General features: G+C 38.0%; 1 protein-coding gene across 1 annotated transcript in view; it reads left to right on the forward strand.

Moving 5' to 3' along the window:
- Positions 1–23511, forward strand: part of Adipor2 (adiponectin receptor 2) — an 83358-nt gene that overhangs the window by 30362 nt on the left and 29485 nt on the right. The window contains exon 2 of the mRNA XM_005395954.2: positions 7855–8126. Within this exon, the coding sequence (XP_005396011.1) occupies positions 7956–8126 (171 nt within the window). The 5' untranslated portion in view covers positions 7855–7955. The remainder of the gene's footprint in view (positions 1–7854; positions 8127–23511) is intronic.

A 23511-nucleotide genomic window follows, 5' to 3' on the forward strand; every position in this document is an offset into this window, starting at 1 on the left:
GATCAAAATTTATTTTGTATTTCTGCTCTGCCTTTTGCTTGAATTCTTGCTACAAATAGCTAAAAGCAACCAGTAGTACTCATGCCACAGCCTGAATATTGGGCTGCCTTGAGATTTTCTCCCTCAGTTCATTTAGTGTGCCACCTTTAAATTCAGCCTCTTAGGACACAGTTCTTAGGACACAGGCAAAATGTGAGACTTTTTTTCCAGAGTGAAGCATGTGTGGCCTCTCATCCAATTTCCAATAGAGTTCTTGTTTCCAACTAAAACCTTAGCAGTCTTACCTTTACTATCCATGTTCTTATCAGCATTGTGGTCTTCTGAGCCTTGAGCAGGATCACCTGTCAGATCAGAGTCTGCTCATAACATTCGAGGGCTTCTCTACCTTATATCTCCAAACTTTTTCATATTCTTCCTACAAATAAGTTCCAAAGGCTTCTGAACCACATGATGAAGAATAGTTGCAGCAGTGGCCCCACTTTTCTGTACCATTTTTTTGTGTGAGGCAGTTTTCCTGTTGCTGGACAAAATACTCCACCTGCATTTTAGAGGAGGAGAGGTTATTTGGCTCATGATTTCAGAGGATCAAATCCATGGTTGACTGGTCCCAAGGCAGAAACAACATGGTGGAAGAGATACGTGTGTGATGATTTTAAGAGATTAATTCCAGGTCCTTCTGTATGGCAAGCAAAGAATTGCAAGTGTGTATCCAGTGGTAAAAGAAAAAGCAGCTACATTTTTTTGGAGGTAACTGGAAGGTGTGCTTGAGTTTGTACCAGCAAAAGAGTGGCATGAATAGGAAGACCCAAAGGTAAATTAGGCTTTCAGATTTTATAAGATGTGCTCCTTGACCTGGGAGCCTCTCACTGAATCTGTCTGAATGATTGACAGGGTGCTGAGTCATCTCAAGATCACTTTAATATGTATGACTCTCCAAGAATTCACTTTGTTTTGATCGGATATGTTACATACAGTCTCTGTATATCAACCTTTAATGAAGTTCCAGTGGGAAAAAACTATAAAAGGTTGAGTCAAAGGATCTAACATGTTTGTACTCTGGCCTGGAGTTTTAGATGTTTCTGGGGTCTTTTGTTGTTCTTGTTTCTGCTTCTCTTAGGAAGGTGGAAGGAGGCGGCTGATGCCCAAATTCAGGTGGATACAGAGGAAGTGGTTTCCTAGCCCCAGTTGTGCTACATATAATGGCATGTTGGAGCAAAACTAGCCAGTGAGGTTGACATACCTAATCATTCTGGCAAGTAAACCTATAATTAGCAGATTAGGTGATTTTAGCAGTAGGTTAGAGAATAAAAATTGGAAAAGTAAAGCTTTCAGTCATGAAATAAAAAAGCATAAGGCAAGTAAACAGTAAGTAGGTTGTGTTTTAATTCAGTGTCTGACTAGAAAAACTGTAGGGAATTCATAATCTGCCAGAAAGTATGCCTTTGGGACTAAAAAGCCCAAAAAATGTCATAGTAAATATCAGGTTGACTAAACATACCATTAAGTGATTTTCTTTAGAATTATTTATTCCAAGGTAAATATTTTTAAGGAAAACCAGCTTTTTGATGAAAACGGATGCAATACATATCATGATAGGTAAAGATGAATGGAAGCTAGGCATGGTGGCACATGCCTGTAATCCCAGCACTTGGAAGGCTGAGGCAGGAGGATTGCTTCAAGTTTGAGGTCAGGTTGGTTTCCAAAGTAAGTTCAAGGCCAGCCTGAACTGAACTACGTAGCAGAACCTGTCCCCAAAAGAACAACAACAACAAAAAGATAACTGATGAATGCTGTCTTTAAAATCGAACTTCTTTTGTCAAGAATTTTATGGTGGTTAAATTCTCAATGAGAAGTCAGAATTGAGATCTGGGTTTGGTTTTTACCCTCTTTTATATAGATAATGCTCAACTTCTGAGCCTCATGGTTTCCCATCACAAAGAGAAGCACCTAATAGGTAGGGAATTTTAGAAGGGAGTAAGCATTCAGAGACGCATTGTCACTCTGGTTTCTGAATGGACTATATACAGATGTAAAGCAAATATAATAGTAACCTTTGTGTCAGGTTTATGAAAAAATTTGTTTAGTATTTATTTTGCATTTCCTTGTGAAGAATTGGGGATTGATGAGGTTAGTCATGTTACTTTTTCAGTTAAGGAAGACTATATTTAATTGTAAAGGCATTTGCAGAATATACCTCTTTGGGAACCATATTAAAATTTGCTTGTATAAGAACTTCTATTGGTTTTGTTTTATTACTGATTTACTTACTTATGGTTGTTTGTTTTTTGTTCTTTTTGAGCCAGGGTTTCTCTGTGCAGTTCGGGTTGGCCTTTAACTCACTATGTAGCCCAAGTTGGCCTCTAACTTGTGATCCTTCCTCTTGAGTGCTGGGATTGCAGACTTGCACCACTTTCCCTGGCTAAGAAATGTTATAAAAGTCCAGAGTTGTGTCAAGTGCTTGCAATAGTAACTCAAATTTTGTAAAACATGTAACTCAAATTTTTAGGTATTGGTATTAGTAAAATTCTTTGAACTGTCAGAATTGAAAATCACTTATGTTGATTTCAGTCTGTGTATAAAAGCCTGGCGTAGGAGAGCTACATATGATGAATAGGCGTTTTTATGCTGTATAAAAGAATAGAGATAAATTTTAACACTATTACATTAAAAATACAACTTTTGGAGCTGGGTGTAATGGTACATGTCTTTAATCCCACTATTTTGGGAGCCTTAGGCATGATTGCAAGTTAGAGCCCAGCCCTGACAATTCAGCCAGACTGTGTCAAAATAAAAGGAACTCAGACTACAGCACATTGCAAAGGCCCTGAGTTCAATCCCTAGTGCCTGTACTCCTCCTCAAAAGATGGTTATCATTTCATGATCATCTTTTGTATTTTTTACTTTTTTCAGATTATCAATATGTATATATGCTCTACTCAAGGAATGATATCACTAGTTATGTTTAACTCTTAAATTAATTTCCAATGGAAGTTATAGGGTGATGTCTCTCTAAATGCAGAAAGTAATATTTAATCTTAAGTTTTATACGGGTGAATTGCTTGAAAATTCTTACAGGTATTGATGTTTAATGTTTCTGGTTAAAGTCAGAAACTGTTACTGTCCACTTAGGTCCATATGCTCAGGTCTTGTTTGCTTGCTGCTGACCAAATCAAAGGAGGCCATTATTTACTTGGTGAAAAGGAAAAAGGCTTCATTTACAGCTATCACTAAGGAGACGGAAGGCTTCATTTGCTCCATATCATCTTACTGTGTCCACGTGTGCATGAGAACAGAAGGGAGGAGGGATGCAATGAGACATTCAGCATTTCCAGACTTGCCTTGTTGCTCCCAGCCATCTTCTCTCTCCCAAGACTAAGAAAAGAGAATGAGGGTCCACAGTAAGATTTTGAGCAGATTTCTTAGAAATCTGGGAGACCAACAGGTGGTGTGATGATATATTTAAACTGTTGAAAAGAAAAAACCAAGAAGTTTATATTCAGCAAAAATTTCCATCAAAAATCAGAGAGAAATCAAGGCATTCATAAATAAAAGCCAAGGAGTTACTACTAGGATCTACCCTACAACAAAGTTACTAGGGTAGTAACTTGTAGCCACATAAAGATAGAAAGATATCTGTTAAAGGTAAATATAAAAGCTGGTGTCAAACAAATTTTTTATTATAATTTATTTTTTATTTGCCACAGGATTTGCATGGCAAAGGAGTAAATTACATATCTATGCTAAATGATTATACAGTGTATAAAGATATAATTTGTGACTTCAATAACAAAGCAGAGAGTAGGCAGAATGTATAGTAGAGAATTGTATGTACTGTTGAGGTTAAATAAAGTTAAGAGGTTAAATAAAGTTAAGTTAATGTCTTAGTCTGTTTTGTGCTTCTATAACGAAATGCCTGAGATTGGGTAATTTATAAAGAATAGAAATTTAGGCTGGATATATAGCTCAGTGGCATAGTGCCTACCTGGCAAGTACAAAGTCCTAAGTTTGATTCCTGGTACCAAAAAAGAACAAATTTTATTTTCAGGGTTGTAGAGGTTGGGAGGTACAAGATCTAGGAACTGGCATCTGCTGTCAGGTGAGGACTATTCCCTGCTTCCAGAGGTGCTTTTGTATCCTCTGAGGGTGTTTCCTCATCCTCAGTGAATAGGCTATTCTTTCCTGTTTCTTTGTATGTCTTGTAATTTTTTTTATTGGAAATTGGACATATTAGAGAATATAGAAGCTCTGGGTATTGATTCCCCCTTCCTTCAGGACTTATTAGCTTGTTCAGTTGTTTAGTGACTGTTTTAGTCAAGTCTGTTTCTCTCCCTAGTGTTCGACCTCTAATAGTATTCCTTGGGAAGGCCTGATTTTGGATTTGCCCTCAGTTACCTTGGACTCATACAGGTAGTGTATTAGGCAAGACTCTCCTTGTCTTTTGTGGGTCATATCCAGCTGTTAAACTCGTGTAATTGCTGGCAGATTGTTCTGTTGGTTTCACCCAGTGCCCTAGCTGTGTAGATTGTGCTGTGGAATTACCCAAGTTGTGTCTTCTTTGATGGAAGAATTTCTGAGGTCATTGTCTAATCTTTGTTTTGCTCTTACTAGCTGTCTTACTCCTTGGTTCATTCTTGTATAGTCATTTCCAATTTAGATGGTATTCTTCCAAACGCCTCAGTCTCTCTGCTTTAAAGGACCTATAGGCTTGGAGTTGTTTACTTTGCGATTCAAATAAAGTCAGGTGTTTTGGGGAGTAGATTAGAAACAACAGTATAAAATCTGTTTGTTTTTTTTTTTTTGTTCATCTGTTTCTCAGCCAAGACAAAATCTCTGACCTGGCCAATAGGAACAATGACAGGATTTTTAAAGTGCCATTCCCAGTGTAGCATATGATTGCTTAGAGGTAAGCTATAGCTTGGGCTCCTCCTAGTGTGGAACCCACCTGCTGAGCCATACCCAAGGTAAGGCCTTCATCCCAAATGTAGGGCTTGGGCAGGAGGGAGCAGTTTTTTTGGAACTTTTTTCACCAAGGATTTAATCTTAGCGATAGCTGAGAAGAATAAGAGGCTCAGCTTCTCTGGGGAAAGGAGCTTGTCCTTTGGGTGCTGGTTTCAGAGGGAGCCCTGTGTTTTTGCCTGCCACACTCTGAAGGGGAGTCTGCTTTGAGTTAGCAGGATTTAGGGAAGAGGAGAGGTTCAAATACAGTACCACCTTTCTTAATAGATTTTCATAGATATCCTTGAATAGCTGCTTCTTAATTTATTGTTTGTTCTTAGGATAATTTCTGGAGGTTTCTAAAGGTGATTATTTTGCAGCTTTTACCACATCCTTTGGGGAAGAGACCAGTAAAGTTCCTCACACTGTCATGCCAGAGATCAGTTGTCTTCAGTCCACTGATCTGTTACTGTTTTTTGCAGTTTTTTCTTTCTTAAAAACTCATTCTGGTTAGGATTGGTTGAGTGATTGATTGATTGATTTGTTGAACATCTTTTCCTGTGATTATTTGCCGTTAGTATATTCTCTTCAGTGAAATGTTTACTTATGCCATTTTGCATTTTCTAGTCAGATTATTTTTTGTACTGTTCAACTTCTTAGAGTTCTCTCTTCTTCATGTAGTTTAGATACCAGTCCTGTATTGGATCTGTGATGGGCAAATTCTTTCAGTTTGAAACTTGTCTTTTTAGTTAATTTGCAGGATCTTTTATAAAAGTTAATGTTTTTTTTTGCTTTTTTTGCTTTTCTTCTGGTACCAGGAATCGAACTCACAACCGTGCGCTTGACAGGCAGGCACTGTGCTGCTGAGCTAAATCCCCAGCCCCCAAAAGTTAATGTTGATGAAGTCCACTGATCAGTTTTTTTCTGGTATAGATAATGCTTTTGGTGTCAAGACTCTTATTTTGTGGTACGGTGTATTGAACTTAGGGCCTTCACACTCAGCTACATTCCTAGCCTCTTTTTAGCCATCAGGGCAAAATAGAAGTTTAAAAGTTGGATTTTTTTCTTTAAAAACGAGCAGTGTTGTCACATTTCCTCAAGCTTGGGGCATAATGGGCCACCTTTTCTTCATAGCTCAGATGAATGAACAGCTAGCTGCTAGCTCCCAAGGGGTCAGCTCCCTTTGAGACTACTGTCTTCAGTACATTTCCTCAGGGTTCCATAACCACCATCATCCCTCCCTTTTCGCAATTCACATGAAGGCACAGAATGTGCAGATGATGGTCCCAGGAGATCAAAGCCCAGTTTCTTTTTTTTTTAATTTAAAAAATATAAGAATGAAAACATATTAACAAACACATACATTTACAGAATAACACAAGAACAATACAAGCAATACTGAATTTCAGACAAGGTGATAGGAAATTAACAATGGTGGTTGTATTACATATTGATATCTTCAAAGTGGTTACTCAGGAAAACAAATATAGGCATATAAGATTGATCAGATAGTTAATCATTAACTGTTCCTTTCAGTACAGCGATAGAAATCAGTAGTACAACTATGTTAGCTATCCTGTATGTATGTACATATATATATACATAATTTTCTCCTTCTTTGTTTTCTTTTTTCCCTCATCCCAGTTGTTGTTTACTTTTGAGCAGTTTCCTTTCGTTTTACACTATCATACCTCCTAATTTTTATTCACTCTTTCAGGTTTCTACTCTAGTGAGACAATACATTGTTTGCACACAGAACCCAGTATCTATTCCAAAGGAAAGTGAGAAAGCAAAGAAGGCTGGGAGGGATAAAGCATTCCCTCATTTTGTTGTCTCATTGTATCCCCTCCTATCTGTTCCTTGCTTTAAAAGGTGTTTTCGTACCTGTCCACAGCAGGATGGTGATTTGAAGCAATGTGGCCCCTCCATTTCTTACTGATTTAATGTATCTAGTTGGATTGGCTGTGATAATCTCCTTATTAGGATATTTAACTAATTGTCTAAAATTTTATGTACTATGAGTTATGAAGTAGACTGCCAAAGACTAGGAAAGTAGATTACTGCAGTGCAGTTTAGAGTGGATTGATGATTTCTGAAAGTGTTTGTCACTGAAAAACATTGAGTATCATCTATCAAATCTTTGTTAAACATTTACATGCATAGCATTTTCTGAGAGCTCAGATGGATATACAAAGAGCACGCTCTGGTCCTGAGATTGTTATGTTCCAAGGTAGTTTACAGTTCAAAACAACTAAAAAATATTGAAATAAAAAACATTAAACATTTTTAATGCAAAAAAATTATCTATAAAATGAGTTCTGTAAGTTCAGAATCTCTTTAACTTTGTCCTATTTATAGAAAGTGTGGTGAGTTTGGTTTTCTTACCTGTGAAATAAAAATAAAAATACACTATGGTGTCATTGTGATGTTTAAATGAGATTGGATATGTAAATATCCAGCTACAGTATATGAGCTTACATAGATTTCTTCTACAGTTAGGTAAGTTTTTAATGAAAAAGTAATATATTTTAAAAGAAAATGCAGCTGGAACAAGGAGATGAGTAAGCCTTCTCACTGTAGACCCAAGGGTCTTCCTTATACACTTCTGTGCCAAGAGCATAGTTTTGAATAAGTTCTAGTAATTATTTAGGTACATGTATACTTATATATAGTTGTATATTTTATAACTAACATAAATGGGAGCATAAACATGTTTCCCTGTGTCTTGAGTTTTTCATTTAAAAACAGATTTTGATAATTTTCCCATCAGGAAATAGAGATTTTTATACATTATTCTTTTATTATTTTAATGGTTGTTGAGTTTTCTGTTGTTTGAATGTATCATAATGTAACTAATGTTTCCTCCAGTACTCATATGTTTATTTTTAAAATATTTTTTCAAAACTTTCCTCTCTTTAGGATCAACTTACTATCCTGAAATACATTCTCCCAAGAAGAAGGGACCACTTCCTTCCATCCAAGAAAGAAAGACCACTTTGTGAGAAAGGCTTGGGTATCCCATGAACGAGCTAGCAGAAAACCGATTGGGGTGCAGCAGGACTCCAGAGCCAGATATAAGGCTCAGAAAAGGGCACCAGCTTGATGGTACAAGAGGAGGTGATAATGACAACCACCAAGGAGATTTGGAGCCTACTTTAGAAGCATCTGTTCCTTCTTCCTATCATAAAAAAGTAGGTAAAGTTGGAATTGGGTGGCAAACAAAGCAAAAATTACTTAAGGACAAGGATACTAAGAAGTGTGTATATGTGTATGTTGCCATTGCTGTAGAGGATAGAAGATAGGGTGTCAATTTTTTCTTTTTAGTTCAGAATAGCCAAGCCCCTCATTAGGTCAGGTGCTATAGATTTTATGGTTACCCCTTTCTGCTGACACTTAAAAATCATACATACTTGGATTTATAATAATATTATGCTTTAATTATAATATCAGTGATATTTTTAGCTGGAACTATTTCTCTAGAAATTTTTATCTTCTGTGCATATCTTGTGGGTCAGTACAGTTCTAAGAACAGAAGGTAGATTTTAGTCTTTCCTTGAATTTCTCAGAGGAAAGAGCAAATTTTAGTCAGGCAAGTTTACTTAGAGAGGCAAAGTAGAAATATTGGTGAACTGCACCAGAGAGTTATTATTACAGACATTTTGCTGCTTTGGAACCCTTGTACTAGGTAGTATGCATCCATGTTATGGCACTAGTGGAGCGTTAAATTGGGGGTTGTGCTATTATTGGTAGGTTGCAGTGTTACAATTTACTAAAAAAATTGAACATGGACTCAGGGTGTACCTCATTGGTATACTTGCCTAGCATGTGCTAGGCCCTGGGTTCAATCCCCAGGGCTGGAAAACAACAAAACAGCCAGGTGTGATGGTGTACACTTGCAATCCCAGCAACTGGGAACGCTGAGGCAGAAGGATCCCAAGTTTAAGGCCAACCTGGGTAACATAGTGAGACCCTGTCTCAAAGTGACATGTAGCTGAGCACTCCCTGAATTCAATACCCAGTAGTGTAAAATAAGTCTCAACAATTCAAAATTCAACAGCAAAATAGAATGAAAATATTAAGCTCTGTAATTAATGTACATGTAAACTAAATTAAAATTACATTAAATTTGATGAAAATGTCATGTTTTATGTAGTATATTGATAGGAATAATAAATGAAATTTCTTGGGATTATAAAAGCATTTTGAATGCTCTACTTGGAGCAGCTGTTTCACCATCCTAAGATACGTTTATTGGATTGGATGCTAATAATGTAGATTAAACGCCAAAGGGCTGTCTGTTCTTCTCAAGTTCTTTACAAGAATTTTGCCTGTGTACTAATAATACAGTCTATTGTAGCAAGAAATTTAAGAATATTTATTCTTTTATTTTTGGTAATGCTTTATAAGGCTAACATTATGCTTTTGGCTGGATTGTGCTATGGTATGTGTGTGCATAGTTGTTTACTGATAGATCAATAATTAAAGGGTTTTTTGTTTTTTGTTTTTTTTTTTTTTTGAGACAAGGTCTTGCTATGTAGTCCAGGCTGGCCTTGAACTCACTGTGTAGCCAGGCTGGCCTCAAACTTGGAGTGATCCTCCTGGCCCAGCCTCCTGAGTGCTGGGATTATAGGCTTGCGCCATCACACCTGGCCTGGTTGAAGGGAGTTTTGAGAAAAGCTTAATGTGGCTTTTAAATCAGAAGTTTTGCAGATATTGGAGGCAAGGACTTCCTTGTACACTTGACTTTATTTTCTTGTTCCTTTACAATGTAGTGTACTAGTAGCTTAAAATTTCCCTAACCAGGCTGAGCCAGTTGGTCTAATATCTAAGCAATTGTTGATACAATTGCTGTATAACTAATGAGAACATCACTGATTTGGATAAGTGAGTGGGATTATCTTTTTTTGTTCTTTTAACTGTGGTAAAAAATATGAATATGAAATCTACCCTCTTAATAGATTTTTAAAGTATATAGTAACTATATGTACAATGTAGTACAGCAAGTTTCTAGAGTTTTTCATTTCACATTGTGGAAATTCTTACTTATATTTATTGTAGCATCCCCACTTCCCTGTTTTCCCTGAACAACTACCATTCTATCTGCTTCTGTGAATTTGACTCACTTAAATACTTCATATAGGTAGAATCGTGTGGTGTTTTTCCTTCTGTCATTGGCTTATAACTATACTTAGCATGTAATGTTTTCAGGGTTTATTCATGTAGCATATGACAAAGATTCCTTTTATTTTTAATGAAGCAAAGTTTTATTAAAGCTAGGAAAAGAAACAGGCTCTGCAGAGTGAGTTTGGGCCAAATAAAAGTAGGAAAAGAAACACACTACAGGGTGAGGGTGGGCTACTATGCAAGAGAGAACGTGGTGGCAAAAACTCAATGTAGACAGTCCTTTTTGTATTATCCACTCCTCAGTCTGATGTCAGGTGTAGGCCATCCTGTCGGAAAACTGCTCCAGTTATCGGAAAAGTCTACCTGCAGGCCTTTGGGAACTGTTCTGCTTGTGAGTCCTGGGATTTTATAATTACCAGGTCACAACTACTTTCCCAGCCAGCATCTCCATGCCCTAATCTCCTGTTTCATTTCCCCCTGAGAGATACATACTCCTATAATTCTTTATGGGATGCTGTGCAAGTGGAAGTCTCTGTCTTCTATAGTGTCTTTCAACTGGAAGGGGTTGTAGACCCTACCTACTGGGGATTATGTGCTGTACAACTACCTTGGTGTTGTGGCTCACTGGCTGAGTTGAAAGAAAAGAAAACCTGTCAGAAGACAGTGAGAAAAGTTAGTGACTGTTGAGCTGTCTGTTACTATTTTAATGTTGAGGATGTAGACTCCACATAATGAGGAGCAGGTCAGGTTTCCCACACTTCTTGTTGAGGACAAACTGTGGCAAAGAGGGAGGTTAGGTAAATTATCAAGAGCCTGAGAGCCATAGCCTTAGCAAGATTACCCACATAATGGATCTAATTCAGAGTGGAAGCATCGGTACAGGTGCCCCTTTAAACTGTGGTGAATTAGGGTCCTCAGTGACTCTACTTATCTTGCTTTCTGAAGACCTTCAGGTCTTCCAGAGGTTCTGAGGAACAGTTTCCTTCTTAGTCCTCTTCAGAGTCTTGCAGGGGCAGGTCACTGACGTCCTACCTGCTTGCATGGTCTAGATGATAACTTGTTATAGTTACAGGAGTGGCTGACATGGTCTTGGAGATCACTTATTCACAGGAGTGGCTGACTTCTGGGCCTTTTCCACTGATCAAGGAGAGTGGAAAGGACAGCCTAGTGACAAAGTCAGTGGAATCTGCAGGGTGTTGTTCATATTTCCATGGCTTATGGGGCCTGCTCTTCTGGTTGGTTAAGCCAGATATTGACTGGTTTTGGGGGTATGGTGTCTCTTTCTGGAGGTAGTTTCTAGGTTCTTTTTGTCCTGAGCAGAGAGCTGGTCAAGACAACACAGGATAGTAGCAAAGTTTTATTAAAGGCGAGAAAAGAAACAGACTGCAGAGCAAGTTTGGGCCAAATAAAAGTAGGAAAAGAAGCACATTCTACAGGGTGAGGCAAGAGAAAACACAGTGGCCAGATTCCTTCTTTTTAAAGGCAGAAATAATAGTCATTATACATATGTTCTTTATTCTTGCACAGATGGACATGTAGGTTGTTTCCAAATCTTGGGTATTGTAAATAATGTTGCAGTGAACATAGAAGAGCAAACCTGTCTTTAAGATCCTGCTTAGAGGTTTTTTTTTTGGTCTTTTTGAGACAGGGTCTCGCTGTGCAGTTCAGGCTGGCCTTTAGCCCAGGCTGGTCTTGAACTCGCAACGATCCTCCTGCCTCAGCCTCCTGAGTGCTGGGCTTACAGGCGTGCGCCACCATGCCCAGCCAGAGTTTTTGAAAAATACATAAAAGTGAGATTGTGGAATCACATGGTAATTATATTTTAAGGTTTTGGAGGAACAACCATACTGATATTATTAGCATTTGTACCATACTGTCTTCCATATCTGTTATACCATTTTACATGCAGCTGAGAACTTTAGTAAAGGCTGAGTGAAAGTGGGAGAAGAAAGGTGGAAGTGTGTTTAAGCAATAGGAGTAGTGTATACAAAGAAGCTGAGTCTAAAAAGTTGTCATATTTGAGGAATATGGTGAGTGGATAGAGGGCAAGTATTAGTTTCACATTACAATACCAAATATCTTTCGTTACTATTAACAAAATTACAAGAGATTTGACTTGCAGTTCTTCTGGTGGCTGCAGTCCAAGATTGGGCAGCCTCATTGCTTTGGGCTGCTGGCGAGGGCAGCACATCATGAAGGAGCACATGGCTGTATAAATTTCTCACACCATGAGACAGAAAGTAGAGAGGAGGATAGGATTGGGGGCCACACACCAGTGAGGACCTATCACTAGGTTATACCTCTTAAACGTCCATCCTAGCTGCCAGCACCACCTGGGGACTCAGTTCTTTTAATACCTGTGCTTTTTAGGGTCACTCATCCAAACCATAACGGGAAGGATGGGTTGGTAGAGTTGTGGTTAATAAAAAAGTCAAACAAAAAATGTAAAGATCCTTGTAGGCATAATATGGAAAAGGGTATTGGGTCCAGTCAGAAAGTTTTAAGCAGGAGAGTGATTTCATACATTCTGAGAAGCCCACTTTTTGGCTTATGTGAAGATAGATTATGGAGGGAGCTGGGGGAAAGGAAGAAAAAACACATATGAGTTGGGAGTCTGCTGTAGAAACTCAAACTTTTTGGTAGCTTAGTCTACCAAATAGATGGTAATAGAGTTGGCAAGAAGTTGGCAAGAAATTTGAATTGCACTTTGGAGTTTGACAAGATTCGCTGGTGGATTTGATATAGTAGGTGAAATGAGAAGGAAGTGATGTGAATAACTCTGAGATATAATGTGAGTAACTCAGCTGATTAGGATATGGTACTATCTCCTGAGGTTGGGAAGACTAGAGGATGAGTTTAGGATCAAAGCGGATTTAGGTGGGTGATCAACCTAAATCTTTTGGCTATGTTAAGTCCCGTCCTAGTGGACTTGTCAAGGAGGTTGTCAAATATGAATATGGAATTCCAGAGGTCTTTGTTGGAGGTACTCATGTAGGAAGTCGTCAAAGATAAATGATATTTATAACTATTGAAATGGTTTAAGTTTGCTTAAAAGGGCAAGAGTGAGACAAGAGAAAGAGGATGACCCTAAGGCCCAGATTAGAGAACACTAGCTTCACTGAGTATTTCAAGGAGAGGAAGCTGAGACAGGCCAGTGACAAAAGGAAGAGTAGTATTACTAAAATTAAGGGAATATTTTTATTTCCAGACTGAGCAGTGGGGGAAACATTGAGTTGATTGTGTCAGTGTTGCTTGAGAAATCTAGGACAGAGGGGCTGGGGATTTAGCTCATTGGCAAAGCGCCTGCCTGGCAAGCGCAAGGTCGTGAGTTCAGTTCCCGGTACCGGAGAAAAACCAAAAAAAAAAAAGAAATCGAGGACAGTAAGGATAGAGAAGTGAAGATGGGTTCTGGCAGCATGGTTTTCATTGGCAAACCATTTTGGGAGAGAGGTGGAAAAAGAAGATAAATGTTAGCGTAGACCTTTGGTTTATTGCCTGTTTTTTCTTAAATGAATCATTTCGCAGTCTGCTGAAAGCAAATGTGTAGATGCAGTATTGATTTTTAAAAATTATTTTTGGACTACAAATGGAATACTCGGGCTTTGTTTTACTTTGTTTTGTTTGTGTTAAGGACATTAAGGTCTCTTAAATTCCACCTCTTTGGATTTGTAGAGACTCTTTCGTGGGTCCTGTGAACCTGTATTTGGAGTGCATACTAGGTTTATTTCCATGGTATTTTAAATATCATGGTGTGGATTAGGAATTGTGAAACAACTTTCTTCAGTGCATATATTTTAATAGTGGCACATGAAAAATGATACTTAACTCCTATTAGTGAGCTTGTGCTGCAGAAACTGAATACTCAGAAGGCTCAGTGGCTGCAGGAGTAAACATATCCATTCCATGAGGGCTGTTAGTCAGGTCTAACTATTCTAGGATGTTAGCTGTATGTCGCTCCACGTGTCTTCTCATTCTGGGACATGGCAGACTTTGGAAGTTCCAAAGACTATGCCGAAGTACACATTTATATTTTTAAAGTTTCTTCTTAGATGGTGTATACTTATATTCCATTAGCCAAAGCATTTATGTGGCCAGATTTAAAGACAATAAAATGAGATTATATTCCCTTGTAGGAAAAGAAAGTGAGAACTATACTATACAATTTGTTACAGCGTCTAAAGAAAAAAAAGTTCTCCATCCTGGGGTCCTTACATAGGTTATTGTATTTCACCAAGTCTGATGCTGGAGAATATTTTACTTACACCACAGAATACTGGGCTGAAGGATGGAAGATCTATTACTCTACAAAGCTCTTCAGTACATCAGCTTTTGTGAAAAAGAGTACAGAGACTAATTCTGTATTATACCTTCTATATGGATATTGTAAGAATAATGTGAAAATTATTTTAGTTGAAGTGGATTTGATATTTATTTATTTATTTATTTATTTAGAGACAGAGTCTTACTGTGTAGTCCATGGTGGTCTTGAACTCACTTTGTAGCCCAGGCTGGCCTTGAACATGGTGATCCTCCTGCCTCAGCCTCCGAGTGCTGGTATAACAGGTGTGCACCACCACACCTGGCTAATGATGTTTATTTTTCTATTTGTATCTGTTGCCCTGAATTCTAATCAGCACTGGGTTATAAAACAAAAAGTGTGAATGTCCGAAGGTTTCCCCAGATTGTTGTAAAATAGTTTGCACAGTTGAACTGACTTTTCTTGGATATGTTGAGCCCCTATATGTTGGAGATGAGAAAACAGAGAAAGGCTAAGTTAGTGACATCCTGTTAGTAGACAGAGCAATGGAGGTGTGGGATTTATGTGACTGCATTATTGTATTTCAGTGATTTATAATTTGGGACAGTTTTGACCCAGAAGAGAGATTTGGCAGTATCGGGCTACATTTTTGGCTGTGACTGCTAGGCAGGGTTGTGCTGTCCTTACGTAAGGAGCCGAGGTCAGGAATGCTGATAACTGTCCTACAATAGTCCAGCAGTTTCTTTTCTTTTTTTTTTTTCTTTTTTTTTTGGTCTTTTTGAGACAGGGTCTCGCTGTGCAGTTCAGGCTCGCTTTGAGCTCACTTGGTAATCCAGGCTGATCTTGCAACAATCCTCCTGTCTCAGCCTCCTGAGTGCTGGGATTACAGGTATGTACCACCACGCCCGACCCAACTCAGGCAGTTTCCCACAGCAAAGAACCACTTAGCTGGTAATGTCAGTAGTGCTCAATTTGAAAAACCTGATGTGTTCTACTTCAGTACCATATCATATATCTAGAACTTTTATACTTTTTAGTAATAAAAGTACTATAGTGATGTAGGTTTTAGGCCCAGGGCTGTCATTTGGAAATCTCCAAGAGATACCACCAAGTTACAGTTCGTGAATAGCATGGACTTTTAAGTTTTGCTACATACACCATATGTAGGGAAGCACATGTCCTTGTTTGCCTACTCTGGCTGGGGTGCCTTTCTAAGAGCTGGGAATACAGTGATGAATCAGACAGCGTAGATTCTTGCATGCATAGCAGAAGTGCAGAAGTAGAGAAAACAGACAATAAGACAGATGAGCTATGAGTGGTGGTACATACCTGTAATCCCAGAACTCTGGGAGGCTGAGGTACAAGGATCACAAGTTCAAGCTCCACCCAGGCAATTTAGTGACATAGTGAGGTGGTGTCTTAAAATAAAAAACAGCTGGGAATGTAGCTCAGTGAGAAGGCCCTGGGCTCATCCCCTAGTACTATAGCCCCCTACCCCCAAAAGCATAAATGAGTACGTTAATTACCAACAATGATAAGTGCTGTGAGGAAAAATGTCTGAAAGTAATGGGATGGTTAGTGAGGTTCTCTGTCTACAGTGGATGGCTTTTCTAAGGAATGATGACTTGAGTTGAGGCCTGTAAGGTAAGGAACCTGCACCCTTGCAAAAACCAGGAGGAAGAGTTTTTCTAGGGATAGGAAACAATCAAGTGCAAAGATATGAGTAAACTTTTTTGTTTTTCTTCTCTACTTCCCTCTTTGTCTTTTTTTTTTTTTTTGGCTTTTTAGACAGGGTCTTCCTATGCAGTTCAGGCTAGCGTTGAGCTCACTTTTTAGCCTAGGCTGGCCTTAAACTCACAATAATCCTCCTGCCTCAGCCTCCCGAGTGCTGGGATTACAGGCGTGCACCACCATGCCCAGCCCCTGTTTGTCTTACATTATCCTCCTCTCTCCTCCTTTCTTATTTATTTTTTTGTTTTGTGAAGGACTGAAAAGAATATCAGTGTGGTTAGAGCAAAGGAACTGGATGAAGAGTGGAATGAGGTGGTCAGTGGGCCAGTTAGAAAACATGATAAAGCTGCATAAAAGGAAGTTAGAGTTTAATCTTAATATAGTTCACTGGAAATTGGTAGCCTTTGGGGTGTTTAAACATGAGGGAGAGATTTGTGTTTTTAAGATTGCCTTGCATACTCGCTTCAGCAGCACATATACCTTGGTTGTGGAGGGTGGGTTGGAGGATGGATTTGAAGATAGGAAGGAAGGAGAGGGACCAGAAGTCTGTTAGAATACTATGTGTGTGAGAGGTGTTACTTGTGGGGACAGGATGGCAGTAGCAGCAGAAATGGAAGAAAGTGGATTGAGTTGGGTATATGTTGGAGACCAAACCAATAGGACTCTGATGTATTAGATGTGAGAATAAGAACAATAGTGATATTAAAGATGGCTGCTGATTCTTGTATCTTCAGCTGAAGCTGACATTTGTAAGGCAAGAAGGTGGAGTGGTTTTAAAGGAGGAGGTCAAGAATTTTGTTTGGAAATGTGAAGTTTGAGATTGTTATTAGATATCTTACAAAGAGATATTGAGTAGGCAATAGCTATTACTAGAAGATTTTAATGTACTTTGATATGTTTATAAACTATTTCTTAATTATATTTAAAACTGACACATACAGAATCTAAAGAAGTGTAGATACAGTGGGAATACAATGTATGCACAGCAGGGGCTATAATTCATGTCTCCCTGCCAGGCACCACCAGTAGTACATATATGACTGTCCCACTGGGCAGCTCTTTATTAATTTCATTAGTAAAAAGACCAGTAAAAGTGATTAGATCCATTTGTACCACGAGTGGTACAGGACGCCTGATGGGACAGTCATGTATACCTTTGGTAGTTCAAGCTAGTGGGAACATGTAATTTCAAGCTAGCAAATTTAACAGTGATAAAAAATGCCAGTGAAGTTCTTTGATATTAACCCATTTTAGTTGTGAAATAGTAAAACACGTTATTAATAGTTTATAATTTGTCCACGCAGTCCCTTGTGTGTCAGATTGACATTAGTGATCATCTGTTTATTGTTACACTGTATATTTTAGTTTGCTGTCTTCATTACAAGAGCATGTCTTTTAAAGATGGTACTGTATTTGTGGTTTATTTCTCTAATGATCAAGTAAATGTAATTCTTTAAATCTTTATGAGTGAACTCAGTATGTTGCCCTGAAAACTTGCATTTAATTTACCTTTCATCTTAGTTCTAATGCAAAAGCCAACAGTCTGAACAGTCGTCTTTTAGCACATTTTCTAAGAGGAGTCAGGGAATAAAAGGGTATAGCCTATAAATTGTGGAATGTTGGAGCTGAAAAAAAGCTCTCTGAAGTGACCATGGTTGCCTTCCTCAGTTTACCAATGAGGAAATCATGTGTTTTTTGTTTGTCATTCAGATTCCTAATGATTTTGCATTATTTTTATTTTAATTTTTGGCTTTTTTTGAGACAGGGTCTTGCTATATAGTTCCAGCTGAGCTTGAACTCATGGTGATCCTCCTGCTTCAGCTTCTGGAGTGCTAGGATTGTTACAGACATGCACTACCATATCTTTTTTAAAAATTGTGGTAGAGTCTTGTCCCAAGATGAGGCTGGCCTGGAATTCCCTATGTAGCCCAAGCTAGCCTGGAACTTGGATCCTCCTACTTCAGCCTCTCTAGTGTGACTCATTGTATAAGTATCTTTTTCTCCTTGTTTTAAGATGCAGAACGTAAGTAGATTAGTTAGGCTTTGAAAATATGGCAAGAGCTCTTTGGCTTTCTAAGTTGTGTCAGATGGCAATCATGCGTAAAGATAGAACTGTAATCGGAAAAGGCAATAAGGATGTCTTGTGTTTTAATTAAAAATGCTTTGTGAAATTGTTTTTTTTTTCTTTTTTCTTTTTTTCTTTTTGAGACAGGGTCTCGCTATGCAGTTCAGGCTGGCCTTGAGCTCACTTTGTCACCTAGGCTGGTCTTGAACTCTCAACGATCCTCCTGCCTCAGCCTCGCGAGTGCTGGGATTACAGGCATGCGCCACCACGCCTGGCCTGTGTTGTGAAATTCTGAATTTGTAAAATAAGGTTTAAGGTAGTTATGTGCTTACAGAATGATGCATCTTCTTGTTTGTGTTTATTTGCCACTAGGTTCCTTTATCAGTGAATCTATTAAGAATGCTCATCTGAGAACCAGGGATGGTGGCACACACCTCTAATCCCAGCACTCAGGAGGCTGGGGCGGAAATAATCACCACAAGGTCAAGGCCAACCTGGGCAATATAGTGAATTCAAGGCCTGCCTGAACTACCTTGCAAGACAGTGCCTCAAAAAACAAACAAACAAAAAACAACCCACAGAAAACCCTCATCCTGTGAGATATGACTTTTTACAGAAATAAATAAAAATTTTAGGATTTCATTGTAGATGCATTGAGTCAGAATCTTTTGGTCCTAGTGGTGGGTATATGTGAGCCTGACAAGTAACTAAGATGCTTACTACTATTTAAAAATGTACGTCTAAAAAAATAAATAAATAAAAATGTATGTCTAAAGTAATAGTTTTTTTATTTAAAATAGTTAATTTATTAAAAACAACAGGAAATGCTTTGCAAAGAGATAAATATTATTGTCTATTGAGGAATACTAAAGAAGTTAGGTTTATTTGCTGTTAAGAGAAAACATGTTTATTCAAAGTTTACTTTTTTCTCCCACAAAATGAAGTGATTTTTAATCTATGGATAAAAGACTTTCCAAATGATATTCAAAGGGGCAGGGATGTAGGTCGGTGGTAGAATACATGCTTTGCACGTATGAAGCCCTAGATTCATCACCACCCCCCTAAAAGTAACTCACTTTGTAGCCCAGGCTGGCCTCAAATTCACAGTGATCGTTCTGCATCAACTACCTGAGTTCTGCTGGGATTACAGGTGTGCGCCACCACGCCCAGCTCCGATTTTTTTTTGTGTGTGTATGTGTGTGCCTTTCTACATTAATTCCTAAGAACTATTTCCACGTATAGACCACAGTGTTATTGCTGGTTTGATACACTTTCGCTTGCTTTCTTCTCTCTCTTTCGGTTCGTTCGTTCTTTCTTTTGTCCCTTTCCCTTTCCCTTTCCGTTCCCCTTTCCTTTCCCCTTTCCCAGCAAGGTCTTGCTGTGTAGCTCAGGCTGGCCTTGAACTTAATATATAGCCCAGGCTGGCCTCAAACTCACGGCGATCTTCCTGCCTTAGCTTCCTGAGTACTGGGATTACAGGCGTGTACCATCATACCTGGACCACTTTTTACTTTTTAAAGAACTCCCACAGGAAGAAATTTCTGAATGTTCTTCCAAATATATCCAGCTACATTTTCTATGGTGCTTACAGCATGTGCAAAATATGGCACATTCACATTCTTGTGACTGAGGAACTCCATAATTGCCTCCCTCCCTTCCTCTCTCTCTTTCTGTCTCTCTGTCTCTGTTTATCTCTGTCTCTTTCTCTCAGGTCTGTCACATCCATTATGCTTCCTATAACAATATTAATCTCTCCCGTTACCCCAACTTTTTAATTATGCCATTGGCCATTTGAATTGTTGGATTTCCCAAACACTTTCAAGTTCACTTCATTACTCAGAGATTTGCTGTGCAGTCAGTGGGCTGAGCTGGAGTAGATGAGGCAGGACGCTTATACCAGGCCTGCTCTTCGTCTGCAGGTCCGTGCCTGGCAGCCAGTGGCTGGTGGTGTCCTCTGTGACAGCCAATTTTTTGAGAAATATTTAACGTATTATAAAATTCTCTTATTTAAAGTATACCGTTTAATGTCTTTAGAATATTCAGAGATGTACAACCATCATCAAAGTCTAACCTTGAACATTGTCATCATCCCTAATAATGAAGATTTCTTTATTTGCTTTTATTGCACATGGGGTAAAATTTCAACTGTTTTTCCAGGTTTCTGGATGATCTCACTGGTTTGTCGCTTCAGCTTCATTTCAGGACTTTCTCCTTCATGTGCAGTGAGCCACAGCTACACTGGCCTTGATTCAGTTCCGTAAACAGGCTGGGCTCTGTCCAGTTTCCCTGCCTTCAAACATAGCTCTTTCTAGCACCTAGAGTGTTTTAGAACCCAACCCTCTCTAGGCTAACTGCTGCTTATTCTTTGGTATTCAGGTTAAGTATCAGTTTTCAGAGAACCTTTCTCAAATTCTCTAACCTTTCTTCATTCTACATCAAGATCCTCATTGTTTAACATTGTATGACCTTTGATTGTTCCTTTTATTTTCTATCCATTACATGCCAAAACTTACATACTTGTGTGGTTGGATGTGTGACAATTATTACTTTTTTTGATGTATCAAAACATCATTAACATATGCATTTTTATGTTTTATATATCAAGTATAAATTTAGAAAAGCTTTTTGAGCAAACATCCACAGTGATTTTTTTTGACAGTTATTTTTGCTAGGAGACTAAGTTTTAGGATAAGAATCTTGCCTTTTTTTTTTTTTTTTTTTTTATGGGAGTGGAGATTGAACCCAGGGACTACACACTGAGCTGCAGCCCTAGCCTTTTTTATTTTTTATTTTGAGACAGGATTTTGCTAAGTAAGTAAGTTACCCAGGCAGGGACTTGAATTTATGATCCCCTTGCCTTAGCCTGCCAGAATGCTGGGATTGTAAGCATGTGTCACTTCCCTGGGCAGAATCTTGCTTTTTTGGTCACCTCAGTATCAGATTCTAGCCTAGTCTCCAGTTGGTTTGTAAACAGTTGTAGAATGAATTTTTCAGCAGCCAATTTAGACTACTATGTCTAAATTATCTCAAATAGTTTGACATAAAGAGATGTACAGGAGAACAGTAGGGTATGCTATTTGGATGTTCAGGATGTTAATTAGAATACTTCTTTAATTTCTGATAGATTTTAAAGGGCATAATTTCCATATGGCCAGAGCTGTCAGGAAAGAGCTTTGATAGGTGACAGTGATCCATTGTAATTGTGGAATTGGCCTTCAGATAACGTCAAATGAAATTTCTGTGTTCATAGATACTTTCAATTTCCCTGTGCATGGGAACCCTTTATTTGATACATTGGAGAGGTTAGTCTCTGGTTCTTTACAAAGCAGATTGAGCTTTTTAGGAAGAGTACTGGAAATCAAATACTTCAATCATATACTCAGTGGGAGGCACACACTTGTAATTCTAGCACTCTGAGGCTAAGGTAGGAGATGAGTTCAAGGCCGGGCTGTGCTACATAGCAAGTTTAAGGCCTGTCAGAGCTACGGCCAGACTCGTTCTCAAAATACCAAAAACTCTGAAATCTTTGGAATAAGAATCTAAATTTTCCACAAACTTCTCAGTGGTATTGAGTACTGTTAAAGATTCTTTTCCTGATAGATATACATAGGTTCCAGACTGTTAGAACTTGCTACAGGGTAAGGTTAGGCTTGGAGGAGCTGAGTGTAAGTGGAATATGTGAGGAGAAGGGTGTGTACCTTGTCTCACAGGGTTGTAATGAGGACTAGCTTAGTGCTTGTAAGGCACTAGCAACACTGCCTGATACATAGAAATACTTAATGTTGCACGTCTTGCAGGTGTCTATTTGTGTAAAAGAAAGCTTTGCTTAAATTTCATCTTAGAGGGGCAGACTCTTTTATCCAAAGGCCAAAATTATCTACCAGATTATGCTTTTTATATTTCTTTTTGTTAGCCTTTATTTACAATCTTTTTTTTAATGAAAATCATTGACTTGGATATTGGTTACCTTTTACTTAAATGCTATGTTTAGTTTATCTTCTGCATGTAAAATGGTCTAGGTATATTGTGTTTGCTTAATATATATTTGAGTAAAGAATCTAATGAGTGATTAAACCTGAGTTATAGTCCTGGCACTCCTGTCAGACAACAGTGTGACTGTCCAATTTTCATTTCTATGGGCCTCATTTGCAGTACATTAAAATGAAAATGTTGAACTAGTGATTTCTATTATCCTCCATGTTTCTGTGGTCCCTCACACCATAGTTTCAATACTGTGAGAAGATAAAAGATGAGGGAGGGCCGTAATATTTTTTTCAAAAATCAATCTAATTAGGTATCTTTGGTTAAGCAGCTCTATTTAATGAGCTCTTTAATTGTTTTTATCATGCTTGGTTATATTTAGTGAAGCTATTTCTGTGTACCAGTAGATAATCTCAAAGGAAAAAGTTTGAGAAAGGAAGAAAATTAAGGTTTAGTATTGAGTGACCTGAATTTGAGTACCTGACCTCTTCCAAAGCATTATTTTCCAAATTTTTTGAGTAGGAGGGCCCTAAAAAAATCTTACTAAAATATAACATGTATACAGATACACACACATATTATAAAGGGATAGTTTGATAGATGTTTATAAACTGAATACAGCTAGTGTGTAACTCGAACTCTCACAGGTCCTGCAATAATCATTGCCTGTTTCCCTCCAAGGTAATTATTGTACTGACTTCTGGTGGCATAGATTCATCTTGCTTGCTTTTGTAATCATTATGAATGTACAGTTGGATTTGGCGTCTTTCAGCATTATGCTTTTGATGTGAATCTTTATTTTCTTGGTGTAGTTATGGATTCTTCGATTTTATTGCTTTATAGTATTTGTTGATATTACTATAACATTTATCCTGTTGTTGAAGCAATCAGTGTTTCTAGTTTGAGACTATTATAAATAATGTTTTTATGAATTTTGAAGTATTTGTTTCTTGGTAAACGTAAGTGCCTTTGTACTACCTCATACTTAGGAATGGGTCAAGAACGTGATCCCATTCCCCCTTAAAATATGAAATATATTTAATAAACCCTTATGATAGCCATATTTTTAATATTAGTTTCAAAAATACATGACTATGAATCTAGATTGTTTGTATTTTTTAAATCACTATAGTACCTATCTGTATTTGGAAAGTAATACTACTTTGTTATGAGTATGAGATACTTATTCAGTCCACAAACAAAATTTAATGTTAATATAGGCTTCCATAATTATTAAAATGATTATTGAAGCTAATGTCATTAGGTTAAAATTCAAGATACTACACAGAGCTGTATGACTTCTTAGTTTCCATTTCTGCATTTACTATGCTTGATCTAGATTTCTGTGTTACAAAATGGGAATAGAAATAGTCATTTTAGAAGATTGTTGAAAGAATTGATCATTTATTTTGTTTTT

The sequence above is a fragment of the Chinchilla lanigera genome, unplaced genomic scaffold (assembly GCF_000276665.1).
Source record: "Chinchilla lanigera isolate Chin_1 unplaced genomic scaffold, ChiLan1.0 scaffold00053, whole genome shotgun sequence".
Lineage (NCBI taxonomy): Eukaryota > Metazoa > Chordata > Mammalia > Rodentia > Chinchillidae > Chinchilla > Chinchilla lanigera.